The sequence below is a fragment of the Alosa pseudoharengus genome, unplaced genomic scaffold (genome assembly GCF_046254945.1).
Source record: "Alosa pseudoharengus isolate Yale_2024_CS ecotype anadromous, Long Island Sound unplaced genomic scaffold, YU_APseudo_1.1 YU_APseudo_1.1_scf_16, whole genome shotgun sequence".
In the NCBI taxonomy this organism is placed as follows: Eukaryota; Metazoa; Chordata; class Actinopteri; order Clupeiformes; family Clupeidae; genus Alosa; species Alosa pseudoharengus.
Genome location: NW_027468630.1, coordinates 15299688 through 15326509, shown reverse-complemented (window position 1 = coordinate 15326509; position 26822 = coordinate 15299688). Strand labels below are relative to the sequence as shown.

Genomic DNA, 26822 nt, shown 5'->3' with positions numbered 1-26822 from the left:
GTTTTCCTGAACACACTTTTGTCCTCTACCTTCGAGTGGATACTGTGATCTCCGTTACGTGAAGGCGGCACACTTAGATTTTTGCTACCCCAGAGATAACTTGCAATGCAACTTGCCATAGGTAGTTAGCTTCAATTAACAACCGGATCTCCTTATATGGGCAAAGATGGCTGTTTTGGTTCTTTTTTGTAGGCGAACTTCAGAGGTCTATGACAGAAGTGCTGTTGGTCATGTTATGGACCATCACGTTATGACTAACACTGTTAAGGTGCCTTTACAGGGATGCTGCGGTAGGCGGCGCCGCCAGTCTGCGCACACGACGGTCCACCTGTCCACACTTCATTTATGGATTTGGAATTCACCTAGTGTTAAACGTTCTCTGTTTCATCGTATTAATATTTTGAAGGCCTAACAAAATAGTACAATTTTGTAGCCTCCCTCGAAAGTCGAAAAAGTACTGACAAACAATCAACTTTTCTGAAATGTCCGATTTCTACGTCTATGGTAAATCTGACCAATGGCATGCCGGTAGTGATGGGTAAATGAAGCCTCGAGCGCTACTCGGCACATTTCCCTAATGTGCCGAGTAATGTGTCGAAGCTTCGAAACATGGAAGATAAGGAAAACACAGCGACATCTGGTGGTTTGCATAAAGCCCCGCAGTCACGGACTAGTGAAAAGAATGCCTACAACGTTCAACACAATGCCAAAGCTTCGAAATGTTCTCATTCATTACATTAAAAGTGTTGCAAGAAATGTGCATTTCTGTTTGTCTCAATTCAATACAATAAAATACGATTAGGCAACATAATCCCGTCACTCGTTATCACGTGAAGATTGGTGTTTCCGTGGAGGCGTGAAATCATGTTATCCCAGTCAATGATCCAATCGGTCTCCCATCCACTTAACGACCACAGTAGACACTACTTAGCTTCTGAACCAGGATGAAGTTTTATCAACCTCAACACGCTATGGACGAGAGTGAAAAGGAAACGACCACGCGCCTAATTAAACCAAACCCTACCTGACATAGTTTGACGTTTCATGAATCAAACTTTCAATAAAAGGAAAATATGTCAGCCATTATTGTTAGGCCTACATCGAAATTATTAGCCTGTATTGCTTTTAAATGACATGATTGAAGTTGAGACAAGATTGCAACGCAGACACGTTTTAATGTCATTGTTCTAAATGGCAAAGCTTTAGGCTAGGCCTAGGCTATTTCTTCTTTATTTTTATATGTGCATGATATTATGGATTATGGACATTTTCCGGAAAGAAAAGAACGTAAATTCACAAACAGAATAAGCATCCTATATAAATCAGGGCTACCCACAAATTTCGCCTGGCTCTTGCAATACAACACAACTCATTCCGACACTAGAGCGGGTGCCCTGGTTCGCGAAATTCAAAGCCTTTGAATCAGATTCCGAAGCAGTCACGTGGGTGTGTGTCCCAAACGAAGCTTCAGACGTCACACTCACAAACCGAGGCCTCGTTTGTCATCAGTCACGTGATTTTTATGGAAACGACACAAGCCTCGAACCGGGGCTTCATCTGGCACGCCCCTTTCTGCTCGACACAAGCTCCGAAGCCTCGCTTCATTGGGCACATCACTACATGCCGGAGTTCCAACCGGAAGCATCTCCCCCATCATCACGCTTGTATTTCCTGTAATGGCGGAGCACACAGACTCAAGCAGTAGCGGGTTCAATGGAACCAGGTGAGAGTTTTTCAACGGGTCCAGAATCACTACTGCAGCAGTAGAATAGAGCTGCGGTGAACACTCTCCAAGCGGACTGGAGTAGTGGACTGTTTGGCCCCTAGCCCACAGTAGCAGGAAAGTTTATCTTCGCCCGGCTTAGCTGAGCATGGCACCGCTAGCTACAACCCGATGGATACTCGTAGGTAGCTAACCGTTAGCGTGGACTAAGCCTGTCACCTGTCCCATATAGCTGGGCAGGGTGTGCGATGTTAGCCCGTCCCGAAACTTTGCGAACGGTCCGGATGGGTAAATAGCATTTTGTTACAGTTCGTGTTGGTAATAACCCAAATGTGTTGTTACAGCCCGGATAGGCAAAGAATGTCTTGCTAAGTTACAGTCCGCATAGGTAAACCGTGTCATACTACAGTCCGCATAGGTAAACAGTGTCATACTACAGTAGTCCGGGTAGGTAAACATTGTCTTGGTACGGGTAGATAAATGTTAAGTAAAGGAAGGTAACCTGAACAAGGCTAAATTAGATTTTGCCAGTGAACTTAGTAACAGGGTCATACCGTGTCAAATCAGACGAAATCCAGGATAATGGTTGCTGCACCGTCTCAGATTTTGCTAAAAGTTTGTCTGCCTAATATTTAGGTCCCAAAACTAAGACCTGTAAAATATTTTTTGTTAAATTCCAATGTTTTCATTTAATTTTTCACCCTTGAGTTTGTATCAGTTTTACACTCTCATAAATGCCTTATCTTGGAGGCCATGTTTGGACATATAATATAATATCTTGGAAAATATTATTCTCAGCACGCCCAAACTTTGATAAGTGACACGGTTGCGTTTTTGTTTTGAGACAGGTTGGAGTCCGATGCACTCATAGACAGTAGTCAAATCTGCCTCAATGCGCGGATCTCATAAGTTTCATTTAAAAATCAAACTGGAGGATGCATAGACGAACACGTAGCACGAGAAAAGCTTGTGTGAGGAGTGAGATGTCGTTTTGAAACAGCCCGACGTGCACACAGGTAGCCCTTCTGCCTTAATGCACGGATCGTTGTACGTTTAATTTCAAAATCCCTTGCTAGTTCGTTTTGAAACCAAATCGGAACTGCTTCCATCTTCTATTAACCTAGCTCATTGTTGAACAACACTAGCCTACGCTACCCATAGACAGTCACACTAACGTCGCTGTTGAACTGAAAGTTCACTCCTGGGGCCTGTACTACGAAGGGAGCTTAACCTACCCAGATGTAACCCAGGGTTACTTTGTTAAACCGGGGTTGACAAAACCTGGTTATCTTTAGTGGTGTTAATCGGTACTACGACGCTGATTATGAAGTTGATTTGTTGAGCCGGGGTTAACCTCATTGGAGTTTGTGCGCGTTCACATAAAAGGGGCGGGTTGCAGCGCAAATCACCACTTTCAGTGATGACGCGTTCACCTTATTTTACAGATGAGGAATGCACAATTATTATGACAAGTTATGAGGAATTAAAACCCACTCTACGACAAAAATCAAATACGTCGGCAGTAAACAAAGCAAGGCAAGGCTGTTGGCAACGTATTGCAGATCGGGTAGCCTAAATGCCTAAAAGTAAAGTTTTATGTCCACATGTTCTTCAAATACGGAGGATTAATAGCTTGCGGAATGAATTTAATGAGTTTAAATAATTAAATTGCTTATTTATTTTGAGTTCATAGAAATGCCAACAGATGCAACACAATTTAGAAGTGGGCATATAGATTACAGTAATAAGGATAATTGAATGTTAAAGTAGCCCCATTGACTGATTTAGTGTATGCCTAATCCTGTGAACATTTCAGATGCAACACCATTGCCAAATGCACATGGCAGCAGGTGAAAATGAAACACAAACAAACACATTATTCAGAATAGTGGTTTATATAGTCATAGCTTGCATTAATATTTCTTAATTATGAAAACATGTAGGCCTATGCTTATAGCCTTCACTTGGCCTCTGTTTTACAATTAACAAGAAAAAGGTGTCTTTGAACACTACTGTAAGGCACCAGAGTGTTTTACAGTAGCAGAGGAGTTGGCCATCACAAATAATAGTGGAAGGCCGATTATGGAGGGGGTTGAGGGAGGCATTCGGTCGGATTCTGGTGCTGTGGAAATGTGTAGCCTTTATGTGCAGGGTACAGTAATATGACATTCAATTCAATACGTTTGTAAAAATGGTGATTTTAATTTATTAGGCCTACTATATGTCCGATTTATTCTTGCTCAGATGTTCAGCATACTGTAGGCCTATGTCCGATTTATTTTCGGACATACAGTAGGCTATTCTTGCTCAGATGTTCAGCATCACCAATGGAATACATGAATGTCCACGTACGGGCATTGCTATGAGACGTCTTCCTAGATCATCTGACAAAGATAACGAATTCCCTCGGATGACAATCTATATCTTCATAGAGAATATCGTCCGGGTAGGCTATATATATTTTCTGGCGGTCTCTAAAACCCCTCGCCCTGCGAAGAGAGTCCCTCACGATTTGTGCTCCAATGTCGTATGGATCATCCAGGTACGCCGACATGTCTCGGGAGAAATTGTTAGTGGAGGGGTGGTACTTATAAAGGGTGTGGTTAACAGAAACCTCGGGTTAACCAAGAACATAACCTGGTCGGAGCAAGTTTGAGATGCAGCGTAAATTGCCATGGCAGCATACCTCGGTTAAAACCTATCCACCTTTCGTAGTACGGGTTAATCGGGAAGTTACGCCACACGTGATCAAGTTACTCTCGAAGTTAGCCAGATAAGCCAGAAACCCCGCTTCGTAGTACAGGCCCCTGGTCTACACCTAAATGTCACACCCTCTTCTGAATAGACTGTTCAGGATTGGTTGGTGAGTGTGATGCACGTTGTCACTGAGAGAGAGAGGTTAAGTGTGATGCTTCTCCCCCTCTCTCTCTCTTCTCCCCCTCTTTCTCTCTCTTTCTCTCTTCTCCCCCTCTTTCTCTCTACTTATCTCTTTCTCTCTCTCTCTCTCTCTCTTTCTCTTCTCCCCCTCTCTCCCCCTCTTTCTCTCTCTTATCGCACCCTCTCTCTCTCTTCTCCCCCCCACAGTATGTCTCAGCAGCGTTTCCGTGTCAACGCTCCTCCAGCCACGCCTCCAGTGTTGCGGGGCCCCTCCCCTCTGCTGCGGACCCCGCCTCCCTTTGCCATGCTGCAGGTAGTGCACACACACACCCAGCCTCCCGCGCACACACTTAGTAACTCCAGAATGAAACAGTGAAAGAAATTGGCACACAGTTTCAGTGTTCCCCATACATCTGTAGCGGTTCGCCATAAAATCAACTCTGACCGCCACACAATAATGTTTTATGTTGTAGGCCTACTATGTAAATGAGATCAAATCCTTTTATTGAGCTGCGCTTTTCACGCACCCAGCCTTTCCTTGCCCCACCCCGCTCTCTGGGGCAGCCGTGGCCTACTGGTTAGCGCTTCGGACTTGTAACCGGAGGGTTGCCGGTTCGAACCCCAACCAGTAGTCACGGCTGAAGTGCCCTTGAGCAAGGCACCTAACCCCTCACTGCTCCCCGAGCGCCGCTGTTGTTGCAGGCAGCTCACTGCGCCGGGATTAGTGTGTGCTTCACCTCACTGTGTGTTCACTGTGTGCTGAGTGTGTTTCACTAATTCACGGATTGGGATAAATGCAGAGACCAAATTTCCCTCATGGGATCAAAAGAGTATACTTATACTTACTTATACTCTCTCTCGTAACGGATCTGCTCCTCCTCTGCATGTACATCTAACAAAACATTAACAACTGTTAAAGGATTGTTGTTGCCACATAGAAACATTGCATAGAAGACGACTGGCTAAATTGCCATTAAATCCGCTTAGCATCGTGGCCATGCTGCGCAAATTTGTTCAAAACTACTGCATTCAAGTTAACTCTGCTAAGATCTTATCACAACATACTAAATTGGGGAGACCAAACTAAGTTAAGTTATGCAATCAAGCCGTATGTCAAAGCTAACGTTAGAATACTGTTTGGATATCTAAGCTAACGTTAGAATACTGTTTGGATGTCGAACTTAGCATGCTTAGTTGCAGCTCTTTGCAGGGATTATTTTATTGACTCTGACATGGACATCGTGCTGTGGGGCAAAACAAATTATGCATACCGAACCGTGGGCACACTGCACCACATACATACACACACACTCACACCACCTCCATTTGCCATGCTGGAAATCTGGTCACGCCCACGCCGACTCACTACAGTCAATAGATCTATGAAGTTCGCCTACACAAAAGAAGATCCGCTATTTTGAAATATCGCACCTGTTACACTCTCACGGGGACGAAGAGTCTGAAATGCAGACGTTTTGCTCTGCACACTTTTGTCCTCTGCCTTTGCATGCGTACTGTGATATTGGGTACAAGATTTCCAGCATGGCAAATGGAGGTGGTGTGAGTGTATGTGTGTGTGTGTGTTATGGATGCATGTGATCTTTGGTACGGTAAGACACCTGGATCTCCTCATATGGGCAAAGATGACCGCTTTTGTTCCTTTCTATAGGCGAACTTCAGAGGTCTATGAATATAACTTACCGGTTCAATACATGTAGCTGCTGATGTAATTCCGCTCTTATCCTGTAGAGGCCGCCGTTTCTGCCGCCACCTGGCAGCTCCATGCCGCCCCCTCCTGGCCTGATGTTCCCTCCCGGCCTCCCGCCTGTCCCCGCACCTGCCCCAGAACGCATCTGGGTGGAGAACAAAACCCCTGAGGGCAAGGTAAGAGTGTGTGTGTGTGTGTGTGTGTGTGTGTGAGTGTGAGTGTGTGGCTTCATCTCTCCTCGGCCCTTGGTCCTCCAGCTCGTGCTCTGGAAATCATTAAAAGCTTGTTGTTAGGCTTCAGTGGAGATCAGTATTCTCTGCAATTTCCACAGGTTTAGACATAAAGGAGCCGAATTTAATCCAGAGCTGGATTGAAATAATGGAAACTTCTTACTAGGCTTGGGTATCGAATATCGAGTATTGGTTGGAACCGGGACTATCTTTGCGATTTTCCCGGAATCGTTCAAAAGTTTAAATTTCGATTCCTACTTTCGATTCCCAGTCTGCCGACAGGAAGAAGAAACGTCTTAACACCAACGAAGAAGCGCATAGTTAATAGAATTAAAATTCATGGAGAAGGTCAGACTATTTCATTCAGAAAGCAGGGTTCCCGAGGATCCTTAAAAAGTCTTAAATAGGCTACAACTGAATTTTCGAAAGAGAGGTATTAAATGTGCGTATGGGACCGCCAGCGAGTGCAAGAGAGCGAGTGATGTCTCCATCCAGTTTCGTGTATTTAAAACGCAATTGTATACGTGATAGGCTATTAGGCTACGGGAGGAAGTGTAGTGGTTGCAGAGTGAAGATGTTTTTCACGGGTTTGGTTAAAGGTGTGAAAACGGTAATAATACAGTAGGCCTATGTACAAAATAATATGCCTGGCGTTTTCGTGGTGTAGCTGAGGCCTGAGAGATAGACAGGGTAGCCTACGTGGAATGAGGGAGCCTACGGTAGAATGAGCGGGAGAAAGAGTTGGTAAGCCAGTTAGCGATAGGTTGGCCATATGTTCGAATTTAGGCCGGACATATGGATTTTAAAAGCCCTGTCCGGCGTCCGGCGCAGCCTCAAGCCGGACGTTTATTTGTTCTCCTTTTTGGAGTTGCGCTTGGCATCTAAAGTCTTTGCTCGGACGCAGCATCGTTTCACAAACTATGGACGCGAAGACTGCTGGTGAAATTATGTGCAGTGCTTCGCAATCAGGAGGAAATACTGTATACCGGTATGTTAAGTTGATCTGTTTGCATCTTTCCAGCGTGTGTTGCTGGCCTAGCCTAGGGAAGAAAATATATGTCTTAAGTTATAATAGCCTACCTGTAATATCTGCCAGCAGCTTTCTTGCCAGCGTTTCCCAGTAGGCTAGGCCTACTTAGCAAAAGTTGTGAAATATAACCGCATATGCTTTGAATGTCGGCGACTGCTACATAAAAATACGTGCGTTCATAACGTGCGTGCTTGAGATGAAACCAGCAGTTTTCAGCAGGATCATGCGAAGAGGACCTGTCTCTTAATTAATTTAAAACAAGTCAATGGTTTTACAATGTTTCAGTCAAGCTTTGGTTGGTTTAGATACAACTGGTATGCAAAATGTAAAGTAGTGGATTAACTTTAATTTGCTGTGCTGCATATGGACAATAGATGCACATAGTAAATTATATAAAGTAGGCTTATTAAAATATGTAAATAGCTTAGTTAACTTTGAAAAAAATATTTAAGGGAATCCAGTCCAGTGCACATGTCTTTGGCAAGTAGCCCTAGGCTACTACAGACACAGGTGAAGAACAGCCTCAGCAGTAAGCAAAACCAAATATGTACAGTACAGCCAGCTTCAAAAGCAAGCAGTCCAGACCCTAAAATTGGGCATTTATAGCTGTGAAGGTAATTCACACACAATTATTTTCTTTCGCCAAAATATTTTTGGTAACTTCTGTAGACATCCAAAATGGGGTGGGGGTTAAAATTAGTAGGAAAAAAAAACTATTGCATTAAACAGTCTTATATATCTTTTTGCCGTGGTATAGTCTTAATTTTCATTTAGATGTCTTGAAAAGGTCTTTAAAAGTCTTTAAATTTGCACTTGGAAAATGTGCAGATACCCTGAGAAAGACCGTTGGTTAGCTAGCTCATTTAAAATATCCTAAACTTTTTTTGACCCTGCCTTTAAAAAAAATCGGAATCGAGAATCGTTAGGAACCGGAATCGAAATAAGAAATCGGAATTGGAATCGGAATCGTTCAAATTGAAACGATACCCAACCCTACTTCTTACGCTGTTTGTGGGTCGGTTCAGCCGTTATTTCAACCAAACTCTGGTTACGCACAATAATGCTGATTACGCACAATAATGTTTTAATCTGATTACGCACAAGAATGCTGATTACTCACAATAATGGTTTAATGACTCTGATTAAGCACAATAATGCTGATTACGTGCAATAATGTTTTAATCGGATTACACACAATAATGCTGATTACGCAAAATTAAGCACAATAATGCTAATTACGCACAGTAATGTTTTAATGATCGATCTTAATCTCTAACTCTGATTACGCACAATAATGTTTTAATGATCGATCTTAATCTCTAACTCTGATTACGCACAATAATGTTTTAACGATTGATCTTAATCTCTTACTCCGATTACGCACAATAATGTCTAATTCCGTACGCTGTGTGTGTGTGTGTGTGTGTGTGTGTGTGTGTGTGTGTGTGTGTGTGTGTGTGTGTGTGTGTGTGTGTGTGTGTGTGTGTGTGTGTGTGTGTGTGTGTGTGTGTGTGTGTGTGTGTGTGTGTGTGTGTGTGTGTGTGTGTGTGCGGGTGTACTACTATATTACGAGGATATGTGAGTTGTGTAGTGTGTGTATATAGTAACTGTCGATGTCCGTGTCAGGTAAACTACTACAGTATAACACATGAACATGTGTCTCTGTCTGTGTCTCTGTCTGTGTCTCTGTCTGTGTGTGTGTCTGTGTGTGTGTCTGTGTGTCAGGTATACTACTATAACGCACGAACGCGTGAGTCTGTGTGGACCAAGCCGGAGGGTGTGAAGGTCGTCCAGCAAGCGGAGTTGACCCCCTTCATAACCCCCCAGGGTGTGGGGCCAATGGGAATGCCCACCCTCCAGAGCAGCAGCCAATCAGCTGTGGAGTCGTCCCAGAGCCCTCCCTCCTCTCCCTCAGGTGAGACCCACCTCTTGGCAACCCCTCCCACATATCAATAACCCCTCCTGCCTCTTGATAACCCCCTCCCACATCTCAACAACCCCCTCCCACATCTCCACATGCCCCTCTTGCCACTCCACAAGCCCCTCCCACAGTGAGAGTGTGTTTTAAATGGGAACTTGGCAATTATTTCAACTTAATAAACCCATTTAGTAAATATAGCTAATCCTGCCAAGTTTCCCTTTCATAATGATGATGTCATACTGTACCTCAGTGAGAGTGTGTTTTAACGGTGATGATGTCATAGCTGTGTTTCTGATGTTCTGTGAGAGTGTGTTTTAACGGTGATGATGTCATAGCTGGGTTTCTGATGTTCTGGTATTTTAGCCACTGAAGCCCCAGTGACCACGCCCTCCAGCGTCATGCCGACACCTGTGCCCTCAGTGACTGTTCCCACGGTAACAGCAGTGGTGTCGGGTGTCTCGTTGCCCCCTCCTCTCGCTGCCCCTGGCAACCACATGCCCCTCCCCCCCGTCATGGTGCCGCCATTCAGGGTGCCAATTCCCTTACCGCTACCAGGTAACACACACACACACACACACACACACACACACACACACACACACACACACATATACACAGTGCCCTTACCGCTACCAGGTAACACACACACACATACATACATACATACATACACACACACACCCACACACACACATATACATATACACAGTGCCCTTACCGCTACCAGGTAACACACACACACATACATACATACATACACACCCACACACACACACACACATATACATATACATATACACAATGCCCTTACCGCTACCAGGTAACACACACACACACACCCACATACACACCCACACACACATACACACACATATACATATACACAGTGCTCTTACCGCTACCAGGTAACACACACACACACATACACACACACACACATACACATACACATACATACATATACATATACACAATGCCCTTACCGTTACCCTGTAACACAAACACACACACACACACTAAATGTATAGAACTCTTCAACAGGACTGTTTCTCTAGATTTGCTTCTCTGTGTGTGTGTCTGTAGGTATGCTTCCTGGCATGGCCCCGCCCTTACTTCCTATGATGCCCCATCAGATGCCGATGACCTCATCAGCCAGACTGGGCATGTCGGAGTGGGCGGAGTTTAAGACACCGGAAGGGAAACCGTACTACTACAACCACCGCACGCGTGAGACCACATGGGAAAAACCAGCAGGTACACACACGCACGCACGCATGCATGCACGCACGCACGCACACTCACACGGTTGATAGCTGTTTAGTAGATATCTCAGTCAGCTAATACTAATTCCCTTATGATCACATTGCTAACAGTAGCTGCTAACAGTTGCTCCTTATGAGTATAGCTGCTAACAGTAGCTCCTTATGAGTACGATCACATTGCTAACAGTAGCTCCTTATGAGTACGATCACATTGCTAACAGTAGCTGCTAACAGTTGCTCCTTATGAGTATAGCTGCTAACAGTAGCTCCTTATGAGTACGATCACATTGCTAACAGTAGCTGCTAATAGTTGTTCCTTATGAGTATAGCTGCTAACAGTAGCTGCTAACAGTAGCTCCTTATGAGTACGATCACATTGCTAACAGTAGCTCCTTATGAGTACGATCACGTTGCTAACAGTTGCTCCTTATGAGTATAGCTGCTAACAGTAGCTGCTAACAGTAGCTGCTAAAAGTAACTCGTTATGATAATAGCTTTAAGAGCGCAGCGCATCCCCATTATCGAACATGAAGCAAAAGAATGGGAGTCAGATGCCATGATGATACAGTATGATGATGTTGTCAGGATTAGCCTTTCAGGGAGATACTAGTCTGGAACACCATAGGTCACTGATGTTTCCATCAGTCGACAGATTACCTCCCCAATCAGTGACGAGAGGGGATGGCGCTATAGTTTCGGAATTGAAAGTGGCTTTGGTAAACGGTAGTTGCAACGCCTGCAAACATCAAAAATTGCAGTCAGAAGAATGTGCGCATTTATTTACAGCAAAGGTGCCAGTGCTGTTTATTGTGAGTTTGTAAAGTTTAGGTGAAGTAGGAAGTAACGTTATGAGTCCCTGATCAATGTGATTGGTTTGGCTGAAGTCATCACTCGTAAAGTCTTTGCCAGTGTTGGAAAGGTTTCCCAGTCGTGAGTGGCCAAACTATTCACTTGGTGAATGAGTTTGGTTTACCAGGTAGTACAAGATGTCCTACTAATGAGCTACTAACATGGATCCTTCACATCCTACTACATGGGATTCGTGAAAAGAAATGGCCAATTTGTGTGTGTGTATATGGCCTTTGATCTGTGCCTCTAACTATGACGAGTCCTTAAATTTCAGGGAAACTCTTTGAGAGTGGAAACCCTGACACACACACACACACACACACACACACACACACACTTGCACTCGCACATACAAGAGATCAAGTGTGTCTTTGTGTGTGTGTGTAGTAGAAAAAGCGGCGGAGCAGGACTCCAGTGTGGCTGCTGATGACACTGAGCTCATGGATACGGAGGAAGACAAGACCAAGACTGAGCAGCTACCAGATCACAAGGAGGTACACACACACACACACGCACACACATGTATGTGTCTGCGTAGGTATATAATATGTGTTTGTGTGTTATGGCCGGCTCATTAGCCGCAACATAATATGAAGACGGACATCAGAGTTTATCAAAAATATAGTATTTATTTCAATAAACAAATATACATTCTAAAATCTAAAAACTAATGTGTGTGTGTGTCTGCGTGGGTATATAATGTGTTTGTGTATAATGTGTGTGTGTGTGTATAATGTGTGTGTGTCGACAGGAGCGAAAGGAAGAAGACATGACTGAAGAGGAGAAAGCTGCTCAGAAAGCTAAACCAGTGGCTACCACACCCATCGCCGGAACACCATGGTATACACACGCACACATGCACACATACACATACACACACACACACACACACATGCACACACATACACATGCACACATACACATGCACACATACACATATGCACAGAGAATCACAGACTCAGTCCCTGCCTCAGTCATTGCAAGCGCCTCTTGATTGATTAATCACCCACTATGTGGATACTGTTTTTAGAATTGATTTAGATTAAGTGTTATTTAGTATAATTTGTATTTTAGTATATTTCTTATCTTCTACCGTCCTTATTGCTTAGTTGTGTTTTTATATTATATACTTTTAATGACTTTTTTCTGCTGTTAGTGAATGTGTGTGATGTCTGTATCCTACTGAGTCCTTGAATTTCCCCTGGGGATCAATAAAGTATCTATCTATCTATCTATCTATCTATCTATACACACGCACACATACACCCATCGCCGGAACACCATGGTACACACACACACATGCACACACGCACACACACACACACGCACACATACGCACACATACATCTATCACTGTAACACCATGGTACACACATGCACACGCACACATACACATGCACGCACACATACACAGATCGCCGGAACACCATGGTACACATACACACACACACTCACGCACACACACAGTGGTAGTGTTCCCCATGAGGCTGTGGTGCTCATCACAGACCGAACATATTTCAGCCAACTGCAACCGTACGCAGACGAGACGACAGGGCTTTAGCGAGGTGTCACATTTACACAGCCTACGGTTTATCCCTGTTCTCGGTTCAGGTATCTGAGCTCAGAGGCATTTAATGTCGTATACGCTCAGAGGCGTTTATTGTTGTATACGCAAGGGTGACCATGAGGCGTTTAATGTCGTATTCGCAAGGGTGACCATAAGGGGTTTAATGTCGAATACGCGAGGGTGACCATGAGGCGTTTAATGTTGTATTCGCGATGAGGCGTTTAATGTCGTATACGTGAGGGTGACCATGAGGCGTTTAATGTCGTATTCGCGATGAGGCGTTTAATGTAGTATACGTGAGGGTGACCATGAACTCAACAGCTTTGTAGGTGTGACCTTTATGCAGCGTCACTATTAAAATTCATGTGCATGTGCGCAGGTGTGTGGTGTGGACAGGTGATGACTGTGTGTGTGTGTGCGCAGGTGTGTGGTGTGGACAGGTGATGACCGTGTGTGCGCAGGTGTGTGGTGTGGACAGGTGATGACCGTGTGTGTGTGTGTGTGTGTGTGTGTGTGTGCGCAGGTGTGTGGTGTGGACAGGTGATGACCATGTGTTCTTCTACAACCCAACCACACGTATGTCCAAGTGGGAGAGGCCGAGTGAGCTGATTGGTCGAGCTGATGTGGATCGCTGCCTTCAAGACCCGCCCCACAAACACACACCTTCACTAGAGCCACCGAAGCCAGGTCAGCACACACACTTACACCATACAGTACACACACACACACACCATGCGCACACACATATATACACACACACACACACATACACACACATACACACACACACACACACACACACACTTACACCATATGCACACACACACACACACACACACACACACACACTACACTACATGCAATATACATGCAGCTCACAGCCTAGAGAGCTCCAATTAAACACACACACATTTAATCATGATCATGATTATTTTGGTCAATATTGAGATAACTTTTAATGATTTAGGGAACATTCATTTTCAAAACTGTAAAAAAAATAGCTCAATATTATAATTCAACTTAAAAAAAAATGCTAATAAAGATAATTTATGCAATTAAACGCACACACACACACACACACACATATGCTAAAAAAGATAATTTATGCAAGTTCCTTCTATAACACAAAGGCAAAAACAATGGGGGAAGCTCAATGGAATACAGCAAAATAATCATTATTTCCACACCTTATATTACTGCACATATCATAATCACACACACACAGCATGTGTTTTATGCATGATCTGCGTGCACATGTGTGTGTGTGTGTGTCCCCGTGTGTTTGTGCGTGTGTTCCCAATGTCCTGATATGCTGCTGTGTGTGTGTGATATGCTGTTGGTCGTCATAGTGATGGTGATGAGGAAGGAGGAGCTGGAGGTGGGGCCACCTGATCAGCAGGAGGAGGAGCCAATCAGACCTAAGAAGAGGAAGTGAGTTTCCTACACACCCGCACAAACACAGTACATGCATACGTTGTTGTTTTTTATATATGGCTGTGTGTGTGTGTGTGTGTGTGTGTGTGTGTGTAGGCAAGAGGAGCCAGAGAAGGACCCAGCAGTGGAGGCGGAGCTTAAAGCAGCACGAGAGAGAGCCATCGTTCCCACGGAAGCTCGCATGCAGCAGTTCAAAGACATGCTGCTCGAACGTGGAGTATGTACACACACACACACACTCACACTCACACACACTAAAGCAGAGTATGAGGTATGAGGGGATACTTCCCTGGGTGAATACGGTTTCTGTAAAATTGCCTCAAAATATTCAGACAAAAAACAAACAAAAAACATTCACTCAAACACACACACATACACACATGTTCTGACTATTTGTAGTCTATATGGGTCATTCCACGTCAATTCAACCAGGGCCCACGCACTTAGGTCTCAAAAAAATCTAATCATAGGTGTACCTATGTTATCCAGGAGACACACTGTAAAATTACTCTTCAATACTTACTTACTTACTAATCAATACTTTCCAAGATACAGCCAGTTTTACAGGGAGAGGGGGGTGTCGGCCTCTTTTTTTTGTCAAAGTTCACAAGCCCACAGCGCAAGAACTAAACCATGTAGGAGGCTCAAATTTTGCATTCTGGTACATAAATAGGAATAGTATGTAGCAAAATTGTCACGTTTGGTCTGGATGATCCTGCATGGTCATAGTTGTCCCTCAAAGTTAATCAAAATTTTATTGGAGTTTTTGGCTGGGCTCTGTTTAGGCCTTCAGAAGACATATTTGTACTCAACATAGGCTCTTGATTTATTTTCCTTACTGCGATAAGTAGAAACACTCTCACAAAAAGCAATGAACAGAAAAATAAATCCCTTCAGGGTCTGAACAGCAGAACTCACAAGTCTGAAAAATCATTTTGGTTATCATTTTCAGAGCACCCAAACACCTTGTGGGAATATACAAATATTTTTTTTATATGTTTTTCTTTATTCTCCATGATCCCTTCTTTTTAAAAACACCAATTTGACTTGTCTTATGCAAATCTTTCTTTTTTATTTTTCACCCTGAACATGGGCAAAATGCCCCATTGACATCAATATGTTTTATTTAGAGTTACCACAGTGCCACCTGTGGTTGTATAGAGTAACCTGTGGTAGCTCTATAAAAAACATATTGATCTCAATGGTACATTTTGCCCATGAGACTGAGTAGATATGACATGATGATGATGATGGTGGTTTTCACCCAGCATGCACCTCACTGCCTTTGACATCTGATCAAAGGTTGCTATGGTACCATAAGTGCTTGTAAATCTTTGTTGATGTTTTGGCCTTTGGACACACACACACACACACTAAGGCTCTTTTAGAACTGAGGCCAACTATCAAAACAGAATGGGGTGAAGGATGCGAGAGGGAGGGAGAGAGCAGGAGGTGATGGGGAGGGGGGGGTGAAAGAGTGGCCTTTGCAGGTCTGAGGAGATGAAAGATGAAAGTCGACTATTGAAAGGCCAAACATCAAGGCCTTCGCGCACCCCACACAGTGTCAGACAGGGTGGTGTGTGTGTGTGGGGGGGGTTAATTGGACCTCTCCTGACTGTGAGCTGTGTGTGTGTGTTGTTAATTGGAGCTCTCCAGGCTTTGACCTGTGTGTGTGTGTGTGTGGTTAATTGGAGCTCTCCAGGCTGTGACGTGTGTGTGTGTGTGTGTGCGCGCGCACGCTTGTGTGTGTCTGTGTGCACAGGTAATTAGGGTAGTCTTAAATGTGTGTCAGTTTGTCTGCATGCTTGTGTGTTTACTAAGTGTGTGTGTGAGATGGTAATTACTGGACTGTTGAGGGGTGTTTAAAGGAGCAGAGGGGTTCCTGGTGTGTGTGTGTGTGTGTGTGTGTGTGTGTGTGTGTGTGTATAAAGGGCAGAGGGGGGTTAGTCGGTGTGGAACGTCATTCATTAAAGAAACACACCATACAGCTCTCTGCAGGACACACACTCTCTCTCACTCACTCACTCACTCACTCACTCACTCACTCACTCACTCACTCACACACTACTATTATCGGCTGTACTTTGTATACATTGTAGGAGGATGCATCTGCCTCTCCAACAAACTCTCCTGACTCTCCAACAAACACTCAAAACAACAAACACTCAAAACAACAAACACAAAACAACAAACACATTCTGTTTTCTTTTGGATTCTATCATGTTTGGGGGTCGTTCTTTTGTGCTCTCTGTCTGTGGTCAGTGAGTCTAGTTGCTTAATAGTTTTTATCTCTCTCCCCCCTCCCCCCCTCCCTCTCCCTCTCTCCCTCCCTCTCTCTCTCTCTCTCCCCCTCTCCCTCCCTCTCCCTCTCTCTCTCTCTCTCTCTCTCCCTCCCTCTCTCTCAGGTGTCAGCCTTCTCTACGTGGGATAAGGAGCTGCATAAAATCGTGTTCGACCCACGCTACCTCTTACTGAACCCTAAAGAGAGGAAACAGGTAACACATCTTACCCAACACACACAAACACATACATAGGGCTGGGCGATAAAACAATAGCGATATATCACGATAAACATACTTTTTAATTTTGAGACATCCAGTTGTTGATTTGTTCAATACACAAAGAGGTTCTAGGGGACCATAGTCATTAGGCAACAGAGCTAAATAAATTTGTTTGTCATCTGCATACTGTAGCTATGATATCAAATTGTTTTTGATGATTTGTCCAAGTGGGAGCATATAGAGGTTGAATAATAGTGGCCCCAAGATCGACCCCTGGGGAACACCACAGGTGAAGGACGTTGGTGTTGAGGTACAGTTTTCGATGGCAACAAAGAAGCTCCTTGTAGATATGATTTGAGCCAGTTGATAACTTTGCCTGTAAATCCAACCCAGTCTTCTAGTCTGTGTAGTAAAATATTGTGATCAACAGTGTCAAATGCTGCACTAAGGTCCAGTAGCACTAGGACTGATGTTTTACCTGAATCTGCATTCTGCAATGCATTCGTATGTCATTGAAAACCTTAATAAGAGCTGCTTCAGTGCTGTGATTTGCCTGAAAACCTGACTGAAAGTGATCAAAATGTAGATATGGGCCTGTAATTGTTTAGCATGGAGGCATCCAGATTATTCTTCTTGAGAAGTGGCTTTACAACAGTTGTTTTCAGTGACTTATGACACACACACACACACTTATCTGACAGTACACACACACACACACACACACACACACTTATCTGGCAGTACACAAACACACACTCACCTACCTGGCAGTACACACACACACACACACACACACACACACACACTTACCTGGCAGTATACACACACAAAAACACACATTTAGCTGGCAGTACACACACACACTTAGCTGGCAGTAGTTTGGTAGTCATAGTTTTTTTTCTACCCGGTCAGTGTGGTCATTTCCACACACACACATACCCACACTATCATTTGATTTTCTCATTTCCAAAGATTGTTTGTGTGTGGTTAACCTAGTTATCTCTCTCCCCTCTCCTCTCTCTCTCTCTGTCCATCTCTGTCTCCCCCTCTCTCCCCAGGTGTTTGATCAGTATGTGAAGACTCGCGCTGAGGAGGAGAGGAAGGAGAAGAAGAATAAGATTCTTCAGGCCCGTGAGGATTTCAAGACCATGATGGAGGAGTCCAAACTCAGCCTCCGGTGTGTGTGTGTGTGTGTGTGTGTGTGTGTGTGTGTGTGTGTGTGTGTGTTGTCTGTGTGTGGATGTGTGTTTTGCAGGACCATGTTTAGTGAGTTTGGTTTGGTGTGTGTGTGTGCAGGACCACTTTTAGTGATTTTGGCTGGTGTGTGTAGGTAACTTTGTGTGGGTGTGTTTGCAGGACCACGTTTAGTGAGTTTGCGGCGCGCCACGCTAAAGATGCTCGCTTTAAGGCCATTGAGAAGATGAAGGACCGTGAGGCTCTCTACACGGAACACGTGGCTGTACTCCGCAAGAAGGACAAGGATGGCAGCAAGAACCGCCAGGACAAGGTTAACGACTTCTACACAACATCTTACTGACCTCTACATGACCTCTATATGACCTCTGCACAACCCCCACATGACCTTCACACAACCTTTACACAACATCCAAACAACCTCCACACAACCTTTACACAACATCCACACAACATCCAACTGACCTCTACATGACCACTATATGACCTCCGCACAACCCCCACATGACCTTCACACAACCTTTACACAACATCCAAACAACCTTTACACAACATCAACACAACATCCAACTGACCTCTACATGACCACTATATGACCTCCGCACAACCCCCACACAACCTCTACCCTCTTCAGTAGTGATTCTTAGCTAAGGTCTCCTCTGCACTGCAGCTTGATTGTTATTCTCTTTCTTTAAGTCGCTTTGGATAAAAGCGTCTGCTAAATGAATGAATGTGATGACCTATACATAGGCCTGTCGCGATATTCAATAAATCAATTAATCGCATGATAATTAAAATTAGCTCGATAATTTTTCTGGCCACGATAAATGCCATTTGCATGCTTGTTTGTTTTCCTCGTCTCTCTCTCCCTCTCTCTCTCTCTCGGGTCCTTAGAGTAACCATGAGTGAACCCTCATGTCACTTGTCAGTCGCATGGTGTGTGGGGAGGCGGGACTACTGGCGTAGCCTACCACAGAGTGCAGCTAAAGAGTCGCGTGAGAAGTATACCGGTAGGCACTAGGCAGAGAGAAAGCTAGTTGCGAGTTCGAATAGGCTATGCCTATTCGAGACAAAAAAGATGGAATTGGTTTCTAAGCCAAACGCGACAGCTGCAGTGTGGGAGCATTTCGGATTTAAACCGAATGCCCGTGGTGAACCACTGAACGTGTGCGAGTCGGTGTGTCGCATTTGTTGGAAAACAGTCGCAATTAAAAGCGGCAACACAACAAACATGCATATGCATCTAAAACACATTCATCCACTGCAGTTTTCCCAGTTGGGGAAAAAAAACACAACAAGTGGGCCGTCTTCCTCTTCCCGAGGGAAATGCTCAGAACGACAATATTATCGCTTATCGCAATAATTTCTGAGACAATTTATCGTCAAGCAAAATTTGGTATCGTGACAGGCCTACCTATACACGACCCGTACACGACCCGTACACAACCCGTACATAACTGCCATATGACCAGATGGATGGGAATCTGAATGGCTATAACGGCAGATTTCCAATACACTTTCCAATTCCCCCTCATTCAGTTTGTATGTGGGCGAAATTCGCTCTGATTTACGCCAAGCTACTGCCCAGTTAGCTTCTCCGTGCGTCCCCCTCTATGTTGTTACGCACGCACACACACCCAGAGACACCCCCCTTTTATGCTGTCACCTAACACACACGTCCTCAAAGTTGGAACTGTGAGGATGACCATGATTGATCAACTCACTGGCAAGGCGATACGATGACCTAGGGCCGGGACGGTAACCGCATTACCGCAATACCACAGTCACGTGACCCCTACCGCAGGTCTGAGCTCGTCACCGTCATCACCGCAAAAAATAAAACATTTGGGGAATTCGACTTCATGTACCCGCCTGCAGAGGTCTTAAGCTGACTGCATAACGTGATTATTTCTGAGATTCTTTTCAACCATACGTGTGTAATGTCGTGATGTGTAATGTGATGAACCATCTTATGACATTGATTCTCAGAGAACGTACGTTAAGTAGGCTAACCTTCCGTTTTCCAAATAATACTTCGTACACACAATCGTAACACTCTTCTATTCTCTCCGTTCAAACTCGATTTACACAAAGCTGTTAAACGTGAAAGCTGTGAAATTTGGCCAGAAAGGAGTCATACATGTTTACTCCATGAAAGTTGAAAAAGAATTTGAAAAGATGTTCTAGTTTGTTCAGAATTTAACTTAACAGCGACATAGGCCTAGGCTAGCCTAGGACCTACCTTTGTTACAACCTAACGCAGTCATTAAAACGTGGGTAGCGTTGTAACATTTAGCATAAACGTCATGAATGTGACAGTTCTAAAATCGTGATATCCTTGTTGATAAACTGCTTATTTCTTTCATGTCTGGAGCATTTGGTCCAGTGATCTTTGAAGTTGCTGCAGCTTTTTTTTTTTTTGGGGGGGGGGGGGTGTATACCACAAAACCGCGGTAATTTCTTGCTTTCCAACCACGGTAAGAAAACATCCATACCATCACAGCCCTACGATGACCATGATTGATCAAGCCGGGTGTCAATAGCCGATGTACTCAAGCTCCCTACAGGTGGTGGTTTGCAACATATTAGCTCCCTACGGGTGGTGGTTAGCAACATGCTAACTTCCTACGGGTGGTGGTTAGCAACATGCTAACTCCCTATGTGTGGTGGTTCGCAACATATTAGCTCCCTACGGGTGGTGGTTAGCAACATGCTAACTCCCTACAGGTGGTGGTTAGCAACATGCTAGCTCCCTACGGGTGGTGATTAGCAACATGCTAGGTAGCCTTTTGGGGGTTACCACAGTCATCTGATTGCGCACTCTATTTTTCAGTCACCCTTTTAAATCTGCACTTTGTTAACAAGCAGCACTTTATGGGAAATGCACTTAACTGGCTGGGAGTTTCAGTTCAGACACATTTAGCAGAATGGAAGATAACCTGCTGTAAATAGTGTGTGTGTGTGTGTGTGTGGTAAAAGGTCACCATCAAACATTCATGATGGAGAAATGTCAGATGGATGAATTAGTGAGAGACTCCAGAGGAGGCCTTTCACAGTCACACACACATTTGAATGCTTTTATTTGGACCTTAACTTTAGGGTTGGACAGATTTTCACACACACAGACTCACACACACACACACACTGTTTGCAAACATTTGAATGCTTTTATTTGGACCTTAACACAGGGGAAGATTCACAGATCCAAACATTGAAGGAAGCATGTTACACACTTAGGCAGGTCTGATCAGACTTTGTGCTATTTTCATTCTGAACTGCATGATTATGGGTAAACATGGCGTTGTCGCTTCCAGATGGATAAACTACCTATTATTGCAGGAATGGAGCAGTACTTTGCAAGGTTTTTTGCAATTGGCTTACTTAGTCCACACGGTTGTAATCCACGTAAAACAAGTTTGTGCACATGCCCAAGACTCCCAATCACAAGAATGATAAGTTTGCATTGAAAAATCCTTATTTGTGATGTTGACCCACACACACACACACACACACACATACATATATAGAGGAGGCCAAGATATACTAAGATATACCACTAAACACTAACTGGGTGTGTGTGTGTGTGCGTGCGTGCGTGCGTGCGCGCGCATATGTATGTTTGTCTGTGTGTGCGTGTGTGCGTGCGTATGCATACATGTGTGTGCGTGTGCGTGTGCGTGTGTGTGTGTGCGTGTGTGTGTGTGTGTGTGTGTGTGTGCGTGCATATGTCTGTGTGTGTGCGTGTGTGTGTGTGTAGGTGCGGCAGGACTTCTTTGCCCTGTGTGAGGAGGTGTGTGGAGGTGGGGCAGCGCTGGAGTAAGCTGATGTGTGTGTGCGCGCGTGTGTGTGTGTGTGTAGGTGCGGCAGGACTTCTTTGCCCTGTGTGAGGAGGTGTGTGTGGAGGTGGGGCAGCGCTGGAGTAAGCTGAAGGAGAAGCTGGAGGAGGATTCTCGATGCCGAGCCGTCGAGCCGCACTCACGAGAGGAACTCTTCAAGGCCTACACAGACCAGCTGGCCAAGGTGTGTGCGTGTGTGTGTGTTTGCGTGTGTGTGTGTGTGTGTGTGCACATATTTTCTAGACCCCACTGTCTGCCTCCATCCTCCATCAGGCCAACTCGGTCCTAGAGGTTCCTAAGGGGTCGGTCCTAGAGGTTCCTCAGGGGTCGGTACTCAGGGCTTCGTGCTCCAGGAGGATTGTCACCTGACTCAGCATCAGCCTGAACTCCCCTTCAACGTTATTATTTATGTTATCTGTCATTTTATTCATGCGTGTGTGTAGGGCTGAAAAGATTCATTGAGTTACTCGAATAACTCGATTACAAAAATTACTCACCCTGCCTCGAAGCCTCGTTAAATTCCTATGACGCGCACTATACGCGCAGGGATCTGATTGTTCCACACGGACCGTTGTTCAGGAAGCACACCACTAGCGCGTGAATCGTGATACATTCTGAATTTAGCTGGCGCGATGGCGGAGTCAAGATGTCCATAAATGGCAGAGAATGTCTAAAGTTTTCAAGTAAAGTTTTGGGATCATTACATACTCAAAAAGGAAAAGAACAAGCATCTGAACCGAAAACATCCACTCCATGCTGTTTCACCAAGCGTTAATAAAGTAGGCCATCTATCAATCTATCTAGCCTATCTATCATCTACGTAGCCTATAGCCTAGATTGATGTTGGCTGATTTTAATCACATACTGTATTTGTAGCGATGTCGTAATATAATGTTTAGCTTTGATGTTTTTAAGTAGTAAACTTATTCACGTTCAATTGCAAGACAGTATGCCTAAAAAAGAACCCCTTATACACACATGCATGCACCCTCATCTTCCCTCACGCACCGCACACGTGCACACATACACACACACAGGTTGCTAGGTTACCATAGCAAATAGGCTCACCCCAGAAATAATTTTTTAGTAGCCTAATAGTAAAATTATTTGTTAGTAGCCTAATGGTAGGCTATTTTTTTAGTAGCCTAATTGTAAAAGTATTTGTTAGTAGCCTAATGGTAAATGCTGCAGCTGTAGAAATCTACATAAAACAGATTATTTACTTTGATGTCAGGTCTAGATTACAGCATGAAACTTGTTGTGCATATTAATACATTAAATTGCTTTCCCTCTTCTCCCTCCCAGCACTTCACAACATAGTATGGACAGCTTTGTTCGCCCAGCTAAGTCATGCACAAGAGGCTGCAATTTTACAGAGAGCATTTTGAACATTATTTAATTGTTGGCACTGGCACTTATAAACACTAAATGGGTAAATTGCAATAAATGGGCTTAGTTTTGTAGCCTGATGTTGGAGTTAGAATAAATACCTCTGTGCCAATTGCTTGATCATTTTACAGCCATGTCATTTTCGTTATGCATTATTTGTTTTGGTTGTTTAAAAATGCAAAAAAAAAAAAATCAGATTAATCGATTGATAAAGTGCTAGATTAATCGATTACAAAAAAAATCGATAGCTGCAGCCCTACGTGTGTGTGTAGAACCCCTCGTCTGAGCAGGCTCGTGAGCAGGTATTTATATTTGTGTGTGTGTGTGTGTGTGTGTAGAACCCCTCGTCTGAGCAGGCTCGTGAGCAGGCTCGTGCGGCACGTGCAGAGGCCAGTCTAAGGGAGCGTGAGCGGGAAGTGCAGAAGGCGCGAAGCCAACAGAGCCGAGAGATCAGCCGCGAGAGAGAACAGCACAAGAGAGAAGAGGCCATCCAGCACTTTAGAGCCCTCATGTCTGATATGGTGAGACACAGACACACTCACTCACACTCACATTCTCACACACACACACACACACACACATACACACACACACACACACACAGATCAGCAGGGTGGGAGAGCAGCACAAGAGAGTGTAGACCATCAAGTTCTTAAAGCATTCATGACTGTGTGTGCGTGTGTGTGTGCGTGCCTCAGGTGCGGACGTCGGACGCGTCGTGGTCAGACACGCGGCGTGCGCTGCGTAAGGATCACCGCTGGGAGTCATCGTCGGTGCTGGAGCGGGAGGAGCGCGAGCGCCTGTTTAACGAGCACGTGGAGGCGCTCGCCAAGAAGAAGAAGGAGCTCTTCAGGCAGCTGCTCGACGACACACACACCGTACGTACCACTGACTGCATCTGTCTGTGTGTGTGTGTTTAGTCGTCTGCTGGACGACACACACACCGTACGTCTGCCTGGTGTTTGTTGTCTGCACAGTGTTTGCCCAAGTATAATAATTAATAATGAATGATTTAGTATAATACATATTGAAAGGTTTGTGTGTGTGTGTTTGCGTAGATCTCTCTGACCACCTCATGGAAGGAAGTGAAAAAACTCATAAAAGAGGATCCCCGTTGCATCAAGTTCTCCAGCAGTGACCGGGGGAGCCCCCCCCCCCCCCCCCCCTCCCCTCATGATAAATGATAAAGCCAAATAACAGTCCATAACGCTCTGCAAATAGGATAAAATAAATCAACTGATGTACCCTATTTAGGTGTGTTGAAATTTTTGTGTGCACACTTTTCCCTATGAAACATTTTTCATAGTAGACTACTGGAAAGAAGAACTATTTTCACCCCTGCTTTTACATGCAAATATAGAATATAAATCACCTGTGAATAACCAAGAATGTTTTAATGCAAATCATTATTTGCAGGGATTGGACTGGTTTGATTTAGCCTAGCGTACTGGTATGATTTGAAACATCACAGGCTGAAAGTGAGAATTCATGAATTCTTTTAGAGTAAATTTCTAAATATCGAGATATATATTGTATATCGTGAACTAGACTAAACAACATAGGGAAAAGTGCAGGAGTGCTGGGCGATGTAGCTAAACAATAATATCATCATAATGCACATCATTTTTTAGCCCAGCCCCACTCTGCACTGTTCCTGTGCCTCCAGCACTCCTTCACAGAGAAGTGACGCCTATCGTTTTTCTCTCTCTCTCTCTCTCTCTGTTCATCCCCCTCTCTCTCTCTCTGTGTTCATCCCTCTCTCTCTCTCTGTTCATCCCTCCCTCTCTCTCTCTGTGTTCATCCCTCTCTCTCTCTCTCTCTCTCTGTGTTCATCTCTCTCTCTTTTTGTGTGTGTGTGTGTGTGTGCGCAGAAGCGCCAGCGAGAGTTTGAGGACTACATCAGAGATAAATACGTAACGGCCAAAGCTGATTTCAGAACACTCCTCAAGGAAACCAAGTTCATCACCTACAGGTGTGTCTGTCTGTGTGTGTGTGTGTCTGTCTGTGTGTGTGTGTCTGTCTGTGTGTATGTGAGAGTGTGTGTGTGAGAGTGTGAGTGTGTGTCAGTGTGTGTGTGTGTGTGTCTGTATTGCCATCCTCTCCTGCCATGGAGTAATTCATCTTCCTCTCGTTCTCCAGATCCCGTAACTTGTTGCAGGAGTCGGATCAGCACCTGCGGGACCTGGAGAACGTTCTGGAGAACGACCGGCGATACCTTGTTCTAGATTGTGTTCCAGAGGAACGGCACAAGCTGCTCATGTCCTACATCAGCGAGCTAGAACGCCGCGGACCCCCACCACCCCCCACAGCTTCGGAACCCACGCGACGCTCCACAAAATAACCCACACACACACACACACACACACACACACGCACACACGCATACGCACACACACACACGCACACACCTGCCTCACTAGATTAGACCTGCATACACACACACACACGCACACGCACACACACCTGCCTCACTAGATTAGACCTGCATCCTGTAATTCACACAAACATGGACAGACACACACACACACACAGAGACACATGGAAGGCCACACACACACAAGCACTCTGATATTCTCACATAAAACATAATGCACCTGCCTTAAGACAGCCATGTCTACCGTTCAACCTCATTACACACACACACTGGGAACATCTAGAGCCAGCCACCTAACGAACACACACACACTCATACACACACACCTTGCTAACTAACGCAGACACACACACTCATACACACACACACCTTGCTAACTAACGCAGACACACACACACACTCAGACACAACACACCTTGCTAACTAACGCAGACACACACACACACTCAGACACAACACACCTTGCTAACTAACGCAGACACACACACACACACACACACACACACACACACACACACACACACACACATACACACACACCTTGCTAACTAACGCAGACACACACACACTCATACACACACACACCTTGCTAACTGGACAAGCTTTCCAGCTGCCACACATTTTTTAAATGCCTAATTTACCGCACCCTTTTCTATAACACGCACACCCACACCAACACTTAGAAATGTCTCAGGACAAGCTGTAAGCCAGGACAGATTGGATGTGTGCGTGTGTGTTTACAGATGCTGGACCAATACTAGCAGTGTGCTTTTCTACAGGACTGAGTGAGTGTGTATGGGGGACGCATGTGTGTGTGTGTGTGTGTCTGTGTGTGTGCGCCGGGCATAAATTCTCTGCTGTAATATATGGCTCTGACATTAATGTTTCTTATCAATGACCTTTCTCTGCTGACTGCAAATAAAGTCA

At 44.6% G+C, this 26822-nt stretch overlaps 1 protein-coding gene across 1 annotated transcript; it reads left to right on the top strand.

Moving 5' to 3' along the window:
- The first annotated feature begins 1664 nt into the window (after nucleotides 1–1664).
- LOC143125594 (transcription elongation regulator 1-like) lies at nucleotides 1665–26822 on the top strand. Its single transcript, XM_076287212.1, has 20 exons — nucleotides 1665–1723; nucleotides 4808–4913; nucleotides 6350–6484; nucleotides 9294–9483; nucleotides 9853–10044; nucleotides 10573–10743; nucleotides 11988–12094; nucleotides 12352–12440; nucleotides 13691–13854; nucleotides 14517–14598; nucleotides 14698–14818; nucleotides 17007–17096; nucleotides 18161–18279; nucleotides 18459–18609; nucleotides 22155–22316; nucleotides 23860–24042; nucleotides 24220–24399; nucleotides 24580–24663; nucleotides 25393–25493; nucleotides 25661–26822. Exons 1-20 carry the CDS (start codon nucleotides 1677–1679, stop codon nucleotides 25860–25862), a joined length of 2676 nt encoding a protein of 891 aa, XP_076143327.1. The 5' UTR covers nucleotides 1665–1676; the 3' UTR covers nucleotides 25863–26822.